Source organism: Desmodus rotundus, chromosome 4 (assembly GCF_022682495.2).
Source record: "Desmodus rotundus isolate HL8 chromosome 4, HLdesRot8A.1, whole genome shotgun sequence".
NCBI classification, from domain to species: Eukaryota; Metazoa; Chordata; class Mammalia; order Chiroptera; family Phyllostomidae; genus Desmodus; species Desmodus rotundus.
The window spans coordinates 33,433,115-33,446,406 of record NC_071390.1 but is presented as its reverse complement, the minus strand read 5'-3'; the positions used below and the strand labels follow the sequence as shown (position 1 = coordinate 33,446,406).

The following is a 13,292-nucleotide window of genomic DNA, read 5'->3' as shown; positions in this document are numbered from 1 at the left end:
TTAAAGACAAAAATGGAGATATAAACAAAAAAATAAATAGCATTAGACTAAAATTTGGGTCTCTTTCCCAAATTTTATCTGCTTCATCTACTACTATTAATTCCATATAACAGCTGTAGATTAATAATTACTGCACAAAATAAGTAATGATAAAATGTGTCATGTATTCCACACAACAATCTAATATAGGTGACATTATTCCCATTTAAATGATGCCAAAATGAAAGCACACAGAATTGTCCAAGGCTACCTAGTTACTTGAACTGGGCAGCCAAAAAAAGTTTCTCTAAAATTAAAGTGTGTTCTTCACCCCTTCACTCCACTGCCTCTCAGAGTGTTGGGGGCACAGTTTGGATGGGAAAGTCTGAAAATCTAGATCCCATTACAAACTAGGCCAATACCTAGGCACCTGCCTCTAGTTAAAGTCCCTCGTCTTTCCTGGGCCTCATTTTTTTCATCTATTTAAAACACGGGGTTAACTACTCAGTCCTTCCGGACAGAACTTTTAGCTTTCTCCAATCTCTAGTCCTGAAGTGGCATATTCCCAAATTCATGAAATCTTCCTCTTGTCAATAAAAGCCATTCTTCTCATGTCTAAGTAAATGAAATCTACTATTTATTCCTCTGCATGTTGTTTCATGTTAAATACATTTTTTAAATTGTGAAAAATGTCATGAATCAACCTAATTTAGGATATGAGAAATTTGGGCTCTTTCATTTCATGGAAAAACCTGTCTAATTGGGTGTTTTTTTAAAAAACATTCTCATTTGATATTTAACTATAGCCCTCCAAACTGAAAAAGCACATTTTTTAAATTGCTACAGTCTTCCTATCTAACAGTCCCTCTGTTGCCCCAGCACTGATTGTGATGTCAAAACTGCAATTAGTTACTCTCAGAGACAATCAGGAAAAAGGCCCGGGGGATTGCATCCAAGCCTCCATAACCTGTGTTTCAGGCTGTATCTCTGCCACTTACTAGCTACGTGTCCTTGGAAAACTAATTTAATGAAATAATTGAAGAGCTTGAGTTCCTTGAGTCAAATTATGTGTGTTTAAAATCTTGCTTCTCCTAGTTAAAATGGGCAAATTATTTAACATCTCTGTGCTTCTGTATTTCTTTAGCTATAAATTCAGACACCATGAGTGCCAATCTCAGAAGGGTTGTTGAAAGTATTAAACAAAATATTGTATCTTATAAAGCATTTATGAGAAGGCACCTCCATATTAAGTCGTCAGAAGCTATGAATAGTATGTGTATTTTGAGTGAGTCAGTTGTTGGTAAAGTTCTAGGTGACGGTTCCCTAAGTTCCCACTTCTTTAAAATTAGGAAAAAATGGTATGTACCTCACAGGGTTGTTGTCAAGGCCAGATGCGGGACCCCAAAGGAAAGTGCTTTGTAAGCTGAAAGCATTATATTTCCTCTCAGTTAACATATGTAATTTGGCATAAGGTGACCATGTATTAATTTAAAAGTATTTATTGAGTGCTTGTGATATCAAAGGCACTAGATTAAGCAATATGAAAAACATAAATGAGATATGGGTTCCATGCTTAAGTGGTAACACAAGAACATTGGCACCTCTAACATAAGAGAAAAGATAATGGAGGCCAAATCAATACTCTGCTTTCAAAGGAAAATCTTCGAGGTAAACATAGGACAGAAGAATTTATACACTGATGTGGGGGAAAATGAGAGAAGAGACAAAAGAAAAAAATCCCCAACAAAAAAATAGGATGAGCAAAAGCTAGAAAGTTGAAAAGCACAAATCATGTATTAAACATGAAAAATGAGCGGCACGATTTCGCCCAAGGAGACTGCGTGAGGGAGTGGGAGTGTGAGAATGAGGCCACACTACAGAGGATGTTAGAGTGGGCCAGGTGCAAAAGGTGTGACTGCGGGATTGCACGAGATCGGTGCTCTTACACCTCTGCCGTTATTACTCCATATCCGTGTTTTAAAAGATGAGAGAAAGCCTACTGACTCTCATATTGTTAAGATCCATGAGTCTGATCTTCAAAACCTTTTTTTAATTTGTCCCAAAGACAATCTTTGATCACACCTCTCTATGGGTTTCCTCTAACGGCATCAAAAACGCTAATTTCCAATTTCACGCCTTGGTTATTTCTAGCTCTTGGCTTATTTTCTTCATCTTCTGTTTATATATGTACCGGATCATAACCCATCCCTTAAATCCCAGCCTCATCAGGAAGATGTCCTTGGTGATCTAGACCTTACCACTCTCTTCCATATCTAAGATTTATATCTACTTTATCAAACAGTAACACGGAACAACTACAAGTGAGCTGGGAATCTAAAGACAAGGGCTCTGGCAACAGGTCCCCATTCTGATTTAGGCATGTTATTTAATGCCACAGGTTTCCTCTTATGTAAAATAAAGGGTTTGTGATTTAGCTGACTTAAGGCAGTTCCAAATTGTTCATTCAACATCCAGGGTCTGGCACAAATAACATCCCTTTTTATTATAAAATTTTTTATTACAAAATCATAAACATGTAATTCTGTAACATAACAATACCACACTCAAGCATACCATAGGTGAAATGTTCAAATTAAAACTATAAATTATTACATCCATATTATTAGCCTACAAACCACACTATATAATGAGCACCCTCTATAATGAGCACCCACCTGTGCTAAGTTTTGGCCTACATGCTAAGGAGATACTGGTGAAGAAGACAAAGTATCTAATTATCTATTATCTATCTATCTCTCTATCTATCTGTCTATTATCTATCTATCTATCTATCTATCTATCTATCTATCTATCTATCTTAGTTGTCTCCCTTTAGTTCAGTGATTCTCGAACTTTACCCTGTATCAGAATCACCTGGAAAGCTTGGTAAAACAAGTTCCAGTTCACACATGCACACACTCTCACACACACCACCACAACCTCTCCCACCCAAGAGTTGGTGTTGCAGCATGTTTGGAAAAGGCCCTGGATTTTGCATTTCTAAGATGTTTCCAACTGATGCTCATGCCACTGGTCCAGGAATGACACTTAAAGAACCTATGTTCTTCTGGTGGGATGTCTCTTTCACTGCTGTATTGCCAGTGCCTAAAATAAACATTTTGGGATAAAATAATAAATATAAGGCACTTTGTTAACAAAAGAAAACCAGCTCTTTCCTTGACTGATGCTATAGTTTAGAAGGAAAATCACAATTCTACTAAAAGGTAGAGGAATTACTCTCATTAGAAAGGACTAGATACGGAGTGGTTTATATCCAAAGGAAAATGAACTTCCGATCTGTAGAAAGGAGAAGGGAGATTAAGGAGAACTTTGTGGAGGAGTGTATTTTGGTCTATTCCTTAAAGGTCCCATATACTTCTTCCAAAAATGCCAGTCATAACTAAAAATATTTTTAGTACCTCTCTTTGGAACTTGTCCATTATTCTATGGGGAATCATTTTTAATAACACTGACCTCTACAGAATATTTATATTCTGATATAAGGTTTGATATTTGGAAGTATTTAACATCATAGTTTGGCCCAGTGTGGTCAGAAAGTTAGGTGATTTTGTTGTACAACTCTGTTCTTGGTTGAAAACAAGAATATCTGTGAGTTAGGACACAGGTTCTCTAGTGTGATTGATAAATGAGCCCTCAAACAATTTCAGCATAGGAGTTTAAAAATCATTTTGGACAATGGGAGCCTGCGTAGATTAAATATATAGTTTCTGAAGGTGATTAGTTTAAAGGGCAGCCTCCATTTGGCCATATGCCCTGATGTGTTTGTTTAAAAACCACTCTTAGTACAGTTCATATTTTCATTTATTGAAAAAATGAATCCCTGTATGTGCAAGACACCTGTACACTTTTCTTTAGAGTGCATGTCATGCTATAAATAGTTCAAGTTTAAACATTATGGAAACAAAGAGAGCAGTATAAACTGGAAATTCTTCCAGGGTGGATCTATGCTGCTACCAAGAAATGCACACAGCTTTCTAAAAGCCCTCGATCAGTCTGGGCCTCTCAGTTAATACTAAGTGTGTGTGTCCTGATCATTGAGCTATGTGCTGGATCACATTCGTGCTCTATGAAGGAAGCCGTATCAAACCATTCTTCTTGTTTGGAACAGGGGCACTAAAGGGGGCATCAAAGATCTATGACAAAAAGCACAGTCTTATTGTCACGGCTTCTCCCCCCTATGTCCCCAGAGTTCCTCAGCGACGCTTTGAGCTCAGGGTGTCTTCAGTGTGGGATCAGCATGTACTAGCTGTAGTAGGTCAGCGTTAAAGTATCAATAATTTTTTCAAGAGCACTCATCTCTATTTCATACTTTATAACAAAGCTCACTAAATTTAGTTTGGCCTGATACAAATGAAAAGAAAAAAGCAGAGAGAGGTGGGTGGAGGTGGAAGAAGATGTAAGGGTGATAACTGGTAATGGGAAAAATACACTGAAAAACAAACTTTTTTAAAAAAACCAAACACTTCAAGTCCCTTTGTTTAGAGCAATGATTCTTAAAGTTTGGTCTGCAGACTAGTGGCATCAGCATCACCTGGAAACTTGTTAGAAATACAAATTCTCCACTCTCGCCTTAGAAATACTGCGTCACACCTGGGCAGGAGAGAAGAGACCCAGCAACCTGACTTAAGCCACGGCTCCAGGCGGTTCTCACCACGCTGAAGTGTGAGGCCCCCCCGGGTTAGGTGCTATCAGCAGCAGCAGGAAGGAAACCCCCAGAGAAGCTGTGCAAACTTTTATAAACTTCCTAATTTATTCTTATAGCCCATTACCATCCTCATAACTACTACATTTAAATATACACAATGACAAAAATAATTGATGTCTAAGTTGTCGTCTACAGAATGTGCGTAAAAACGCCTTGGCTTCTCTGTAAAAAAGTGGTAGGGAAAAAAGACAAATGGACTTGTTTTTAGTTTTCCCAAATGACCTCTTTCTCAACTCCCTCCACCCCTGCCTGCCTCCAGCGAAAGGATCGGGGGAAATATTACTAGCAAACACTATCTGTTTCTTTTGACAGGGCAGGAAGATTTTACTAGGTGATGTAAACACATCTCATCATTTGCGTATTATCAGTTATCATGTGTCCTGAGTAGATACCTTGTCCTGAGTAGATACCTATGTCCAAGCCTGTTTTAAAGAACAACGTAAACATTAAAAGCTAAAAGGAGGCTTTGTCTTATTTTCAGCAAAACCCTCATAGTCATTTCAGATCTATGCATTAAGCTATGATACACACCCAAGATATGTAACACAATTTTTGATGAAACTTAAAGTTTCATAATCCCTGCGAAAGATATATGTAGAATAAAATGTGGAGTTAAGACTCAGGCTCTGGAGCAGTGTGGGCCATAGACATAATCCATATATGTAATTTTAATTTTTCCAAGTAACCACGTTTTAAAAAGTAAAATGAATAATATTACTATTAAATAATATTTTGTTTAAACTTACATATTAAAAATATCACTATCACTTCAACATGTGAGCAATATAAAATTAACGAGATTTTACATTTCTTATACTGTCTTCAAAACTTTGCAAGTGTTTTACACGTATAGTGCATCTAAATTAGGAAGTTAAATTTTAACTGGAAATACTTGATTTTTATTTAGAGTGAATAAAATTTACTCATTAAAGTAGCAAAGCAGATACTATACCCAAATGGTTTCAAACATACTGAAAAGTTTTCCCGTAGCCTAACTAAATATTAGTTTTTATGTTTACATTAATAAAAAGAAATAAAAGGTTCAATTTCTCAATCAAGCTATGCACATTTGAAGTACTCACTAGCTGCAGGTGGCTAGCGGCCACCACATGGGGCAAGCGCAGGTCTGGAGCTGTGACAGACCACACCTGGGTAAAAACGCCGCCTTTGCCATTTACTCTGCTTAGCAAATTACCCCGCCGTCCCCAGCTTCAGTTCTGCAGCCTGTGAAACGGTGGGGGGCAGGGCGGGGAGACCGCACACCGCTCCGTAAACTCAACTTCCGCCATCAAAATGGAAACTCGCCGCAGAATAAACAACTAGTTTGCCCATCGCTTCATAGAAGAGGTGGTGAAATTGTTGCATCAGTTTTTAATAATCAGAACCAATATAAATGCCTACGGTATAAGAATAATAAGTTTAATTCATACTCTGCAGCCATAAATGCTATTTATTGTCATTGGTATTAATATCGATTAAAGAAAAAAGTAATATTATCAATAGCCTGACTGCCGCCTGCGCGCACGGAGAAAAACTTGGAAGGGCCTACTATCTATCAACAGTGGTTTTCCTAAGGGATAAGATGGGGGTGGGGTTAGAGCTGTGTCTCTGGGCAGTAATATTTTCCTAAAACGGAGATATTAATTTTGTATTTTAAGGAGCATTTCCCAAGTCTACTTTGAAACTACATTTTATAAAGCTTACAAGAAAATTCTCTGTGAAAATACATGTCTCAGAATTAAGAACAAGCTGCCGTAATCGGCTTTCGGTTGGCGGTTTCCCGCGCTGACAAACGGAAGCGAAAGCACACTTGACGTCAACGGGAGGGGACGACCTCTCCTCGTTGCCATGGTGAAGCCTATGCGACCATCTTTACTGCGATTAATAAGCCGCAAGCTTTTCCGGGCGGGGGTGTAGTGCCGCGCCAGTGAAGTCGGCGGAATAAGAAACGATGAAATAATCAAACATCTAGGTAAGGAGCGGCTGACAGAATTACGTTAGAACGAGGGACAGAAAGAATTAGCTAACAGAGTGGAACTCGGAAGTGCAGATTCCGTGCATAGGCGGAACGATTTAGGCGGAGTTGGGAGGTTCCTCCCCGGAATTGGAAAGCCGCTTCCGTTGCTCAGCGGAAGTGTGGGTCTGAGGAGGACGGCTCCGAAGAATCCGCTCGCTGCTGTGTGCTCGACCGGAATCATGTCGAGTTTGGCGGTGAGAGACCCGGCAATGGATCGATCACTGCGTTCTGTGTTCGTGGGCAACATTCCGTACGAGGCGACTGAGGAGCAGTTGAAGGACATCTTTTCGGAGGTTGGTTCTGTCGTCAGTTTCCGGCTAGTATACGATAGAGAGACGGGGAAACCCAAGGGTTATGGCTTCTGCGAGTACCAAGACCAGGAGACCGCGCTTAGTGCCATGCGGAACCTGAATGGGCGGGAGTTCAGCGGCAGAGCGCTGCGGGTGGACAACGCGGCCAGTGAAAAGAATAAGGAGGAGTTAAAGAGCCTGGGGCCTGCAGCGCCCATCATTGACTCGCCCTATGGGGACCCCATCGATCCGGAAGATGCCCCTGAGTCAATTACCAGAGCAGTCGCTAGTCTCCCTCCGGAGCAGATGTTTGAGCTGATGAAACAGATGAAGCTCTGTGTTCAAAACAGTCACCAGGAAGCTCGAAACATGTTACTTCAAAACCCGCAGCTGGCTTATGCGCTGTTGCAGGCACAAGTAGTGATGAGAATTATGGATCCAGAGATTGCTCTGAAAATTCTGCATCGCAAGATACATGTTACGCCACTGATCCCAGGCAAATCTCAGCCTGTCTCTGGCCCCGTCCCTGGCCCCGTCTCTGCGCCTGGCCCTGGCCCCGGCCCCGGCCCTGGACTCTGTGCAGGACCTAATGTGTTGCTGAACCAACAGAATCCTTCAGCACCTCAGCCTCAGCATTTGGCTAGAAGACCTGTGAAAGACATTCCTCCCCTGATGCAGACCCCTATCCAGGGTGGAATTCCGGCCCCGGGGCCCCTACCAGCTGCCGTTCCTGGTCCTGGTTCCTTAACTCCTGGTGGAGCTATGCAGCCCCAAGTTGGGATGCCAGGTGTTGGTCCAGTGCCTTTAGAGCGGGGACAGTTGCAGATGTCGGATCCTAGAGCACCTATGCCTCGTGGACCCATGACTGCTGGTGGACTGCCTCCTCGAGGGCTTTTGGGAGATGCTCCAAATGACCCGCGTGGAGGGACTTTGCTTTCAGTCACTGGAGAAGTGGAGCCCAGAGGCTATCTTGGGCCACCTCATCAGGGTCCCCCCATGCACCATGCACCTGGTCATGACAGCCGTGGCCCTTCCTCACATGAGATGAGGGGAGGGCCATTAGGCGATCCCAGGATGCTAATTGGGGAGCCAAGAGGACCCATGATAGATCAAAGGGGTCTACCTCTGGATGGTAGAGGTGGTAGAGACTCTCGGGGGATGGAAGCCAGAGCTATGGAAACTGAGGTCTTAGAGACACGAGTGATGGAGAGAAGAGGGATGGAGACCTGTGCAATGGAAACCAGAGGCATGGAAGCAAGAGGCATGGATGGAAGAGGAATGGAGATACGAGGCCCTGGCCCCAGTTCAAGAGGCCCTATGACCAGTGGAATGCAGGGTCCTGGTCCTATTAATATGGGGGCAGGTGGTCCTCAGGGACCAAGGCAGGTCCCAAGCATTTCAGGAGTGGGAAATCCTGGAGCAGGCATGCAGGCAGCAGGCATGCAAGGAGCGGGCATGCAGGGAGCAGGCATGCAGGGAGCGGGCATGCAGGGAGCAGGCATGCAAGGAGCGGGCATGCAGGGAGCTGGCATGCAGGGAGCGGGCATGCAAGGAGCAGGCATGCAGGGAGGAGGAATGCAGGGAGCTGGCATACAGGGAGCGGGCATGCAGGGGGCTGGCAAGCAAGGGGGAGGTCAGCCTAGCAGTTTTAGTCCTGGGCAGAGCCAAGTAACTCCACAGGATCAGGAAAAGGCAGCTTTGATCATGCAGGTTCTTCAGCTGACTGCAGATCAAATTGCCATGCTGCCTCCTGAGCAAAGGCAGAGTATCCTGATTTTAAAGGAACAAATCCAGAAATCTACTGGAGCTTCTTGAAAGGTTTTAGAAATACTTGGCAATAATCCCAGGAAGTTTTCTTTCTGGGAAAGTTAGCATAGAGAATGGGTGCAAAAAGCTGACTTCTGCACCCTCACAGTTTAATGATTAGGGTTTCCCTCCTGTCAAACCCTAACCTCATTTCTTGCCTTTTGTTTTGCTTTGCTTTGCTTTTTACTTTTAATTAGGGGGGGGGAAAGGGAAGGAGTGGGTCTGTTCACTTTAATTTACTGTAAATATACAAAAATAACTCTGAAAATGTTTATATCATACTAAACAAGATTACAAAGAATGTGCAGCAGTATTAAAAGCATCTGCAATATGTTAACTTTTAAAAAAATAGAGTAAAACAATGTAAAATCTGCATATAAAGACTAAACAATGACCTGTTAAAAATGGTAATGTATCAACATAGTTTAAGATTCTTGGTTGTATAAGAAAATAACGAAGTTTACCTCCAAAATATAAGATACATATTTTGGTAAGTCATTTAAAATACAAAATCCTGTTTGGAGTTAATAGAATGTTGTATTAGGTTAAGCATTGTTTCAGTGTTTTGGGATTATTTTGAAATGTTAAGAGTTAACAGGATAAATCTACACTTACGGTATTGGAATTGTTTTTCTAAAGCTATGCATCTGGGTGTGATGTTTCACTTATCTCATCCATTAGAGGCCAGCAATATTCTGGCCCAAACTGAACATGATGGTTTTACTGGAACAGTTCTGGGATTAACCAGGTTATTTAAGTCTGCTCTGATGAGACTCGGTATCTCTCTCCATACCTTCCCATGTCTCAGTAGTCTGTAAGTTCTAAATCTGAATCGGAGTTGTTCTCTCATACCCTTTCCTAAAACCGGTGTTAGGAACCAGTGTATCTGGATCAATTATACCACATTGGGCTTTTCATAAAAAGTAATGGGCTTCATGCAGTAAAACTTTGCTTCTTGGTAACTAGCCTTCATATACAGATGATACCCACTTGATCAGCCAGAATCAGAAGTTAAAAATCTTAGTCTCACCAACATGTAACATACCTTTTAGTTTTCTTATATTAAAATCTATTTGTCTGTTACCATTTTATCAGAATAATTGAAGCCCAGGTAGGTAGGCAGATTACTGTATCCTAAATTCTCTGCTCAGGTGGTGGTTATTGCTTTTTATTCAGTTGTAAAGCTATTTAGTTTTAGTATACATGCCACTGAGACAGTTAAACATCAGTTGAAAGGTGAGGTTTAGCACATTTCCATCAGAGCTACTATCTAATTTATTTGTAAGCCTTGAGGATGTGGACATAAAAAAATGTGTATCATAGAGCACTACTTAACAGAAGCACAAACACCTGAATAGCTAGGTGATCTTACTCTGAAGAAGAAAAAAAAAGCCAAACCCTAATACCCTGTTACAGAGGGGAAAATCTCATTTAATACAGGGAGAGAACTGAGACTTGGAAATTGATGTGTTTTCCCTTTGCAAGGTTTTGCAACTTAAATGGGTAATTCACTACAAAGTTTTCATCCCTGTGCTGTTGTTTCCAGCTACCTGTTTTACTTCTGTTTTCATTGTTCATACTGTTAATTTTCCCATGTTTTCTATATACTTCCCCTAGATTGGAGGGGATAACCTTTACTTGTGTGATAGTTCTGGATAATACTCATTCACAGTTTGTTTGATTACTTCAAAATTATAGTTGCTTTATCCCAACGCTTTCACTGAAGGACTCTAACTGAAAACCGTTAAATGTTAAGCTCTTTGTTGTAGTAAAATCTCTGCATTGTTTCATGTGGACTTAATAAAAAGAATGCACAATATCTGATGTTCATTTTTAATGAATGCATTCAAGTGATCTAGAGAGATCCATGAGGACTTTTTCTTTTTTAAAAAAATAAATTGCAGGAGTGGATGGGAATCCTTCTTAGATCCATTATCTATAGCTACACAATTGAAATAACTATAAAGACATGTTATTCTATGGTTGGTATCAGTAGCATCATCTTGGTAGATACTTAGATATCAGGCTTCCTTTTGTTCACCACAGAGGACTGTATTCCAGGATCAACCTATAAGTATCTTCATAACTGATGTATCCCAGCATCACCTTACAGGTTTCTTCACTACTGATAGCACTTTTGTATTGCACTGTGCTGTGTTTACTTTTACTTTCTAATCCCCATTCCCACTAATAGACCAGGAACTGTGAACACAGACCGTCCCTCATTTCTGTATTTACTATAGCAAAAATCACAGGTGGGGACAAAAGACAAAACGTATCAGAGTCTTAAGGGGAAAAAAGTAAAAAAGTCCTATTAAGAGCACATGCATTTCTCCCCAAAAGATTTAGACTACACACAGACCAAAGGAGCTATAAGAACTATTTACATTAGAAATTAAATTAGAAATAGATAAATAGAAGCAATCTCCTTTACTTTGGTAAACCTAATAAAATAGGTTATTTCTTCTAATTCACTGTCTGACTTTCCCAGTATTGGTGTATAGAAACTTCATGTTGATAGTTGATTATATAAGCAATGTGTATCTGCTACAATTAGCCTGTTTATTTTCTTTTTGGTTGGTTACAACCCTGGCATCCTGCATTCTCCCTTACATGGATAGACTACAAATGAAATCACAAATTCATAATAGTTAAAGATACTGGGGTAAAACTGATTTGCAAATACCTCTTGGTCAGTACATGTGTCTCAGGAATAGGAAATGATGATTAGATTAATAAGAGCCACCCATTAGTTCTTCCCCTCTTATATTATTAACATCAAAATGTATTTTAATGTCTGATGATGCCCATGTCTCAAGACTGCTGATTTGGGGGTATTCAGTAAGATATGCCAATGTGAATCTCAGGTGAAGGTAGGCAAATTCAAGTGAGGTCGTATATGACTTTTCAACTACACTTCAGAATTCTAATGGCAGAGAAGCAAAAAAAAAAAAAAAAAAATCAATAAAGCTTGCAAAGCTTTTGTTTTTTCACGCTGTGTTGGGGCATTAACTAAACACATGGAACCTAATTCCCTACGGCATGTCAGGCGTTTTTCTTAGGTCTGATGAGGTCTAAGGATAATTATTTGCAACAACCTACTGTGGCAGAGAAACTGAATTACCAGTTATATCTCACAGTCTTCTCACAGAAGAAAATGTCAGCATCTCCCGCTTTATAGTGTCAGCTCATCTCTAGACAGACTTCTGGTTGGTGCTTGCTTTTCTCATCAGGCTCTCGACAAGATTGCTCAATAGTCAAGAATTACTTAAGGAAGTTAATATATTTACTAAAAATATATATTAATATTAAGTATCACTCATGGTATATAATATAGGATGTTAGTGTTTTATACAATATGCTAATATGTTTCTCATATATATATTTCAGGTCTTACTCAGGTTTTTCAATATTTTAATGTGCTTTTTTTCATCCTGAAACAAAGCTGATTCCATTGGTTGGAAATTCAGCTTCACAATTTTTCATATCACTAATTACTTTTTCCATGAGATATAAACTAGCATGTTTCTTCTTGTTAATTTTTCCACCAAGGTATATAATTTGTCAGTAAAGGGCATGTATTTTATCAAAACTGACATTGAGGTAGCAAGGTCAAAAATAACAAACCTGGTGTTTATTAAATACATAAAAAAGTAAAGTATTTACCTAGAAAAATCACTGATGTTCTGATTAATAGCAACTCTTTAAAACCAGGATTTGATTTAGATCCCAAAGGTAGGTAAGTATAATGAAGGAATTTGAATAAAATATACCACATTTTCAATCATAATTGATGATATGATTCAGTATATATAAAATGCAGGCATTTGAAATCAAACTCATGAGTCACAAAATGGTCACTTAAAAAATTGGTCAATTCAAAAAAATCATATCTACTTGATTACTTATGTGTGGTCTTATCACAAAAGTAGAATGAATAATCTCTTGGGCATCAAGAAATGAAACCAGCAATTCTACCCCAAATTATTTTCTCTAATTAGCTGTTTTCATCAGAATTTTATCTTACTAAACTACTGATCTCTTAAATAATTTACTGTAAATATCAGTGGGCCACTTAATAGGACCTGTAAGCCTTGGATTGTTCCCCTACCTCACCTTGCTGTCTGAATATGGAAGCAACTTGTACCGATTTAGGAATCTATAAACGTATTTAACCCTGGACAGTCCCCAGAAGAAGATAACGTTTGTTCCTGGTTTTTTTTTTATCTTAAGCAGGGGTGTCCAACCTTATGGTGTCTCTGGGCCACACTGGAAGAAGAGTTGTTGTAGGACACATATTAAATACATTGCAACATGTAATCTCAGAAAAATCTCATAATGTTTTAAGTAAATTTATGATTTTGTGTTGGGCTGCGTTCATAGCCATCCTGGGCTGCATGAGGCCTGCAGGCCGCAGGTTGGACACTCCTGTAAAAGGTTCACTTTAATAACATTCAAAACATGAGACATCAAA

At 39.7% G+C, this 13,292-nt stretch overlaps 2 protein-coding genes across 3 annotated transcripts in view; one reads left to right on the top strand and one right to left on the bottom strand.

Annotated features, from left to right (window-relative positions):
- The window catches only part of PRKG1 (protein kinase cGMP-dependent 1), a 1,161,962-nt gene that overhangs the window by 499,655 nt on the left and 649,015 nt on the right, over positions 1–13,292 (bottom strand). The window lies entirely within an intron of this gene.
- CSTF2T (cleavage stimulation factor subunit 2 tau variant) lies at positions 6,637–10,497 on the top strand. Its single transcript, XM_024563401.4, has one exon. The coding sequence runs from the start codon at positions 6,902–6,904 to the stop codon at positions 8,825–8,827; it is 1,926 nt and encodes a 641-aa protein (XP_024419169.2). The 5' UTR covers positions 6,637–6,901; the 3' UTR covers positions 8,828–10,497.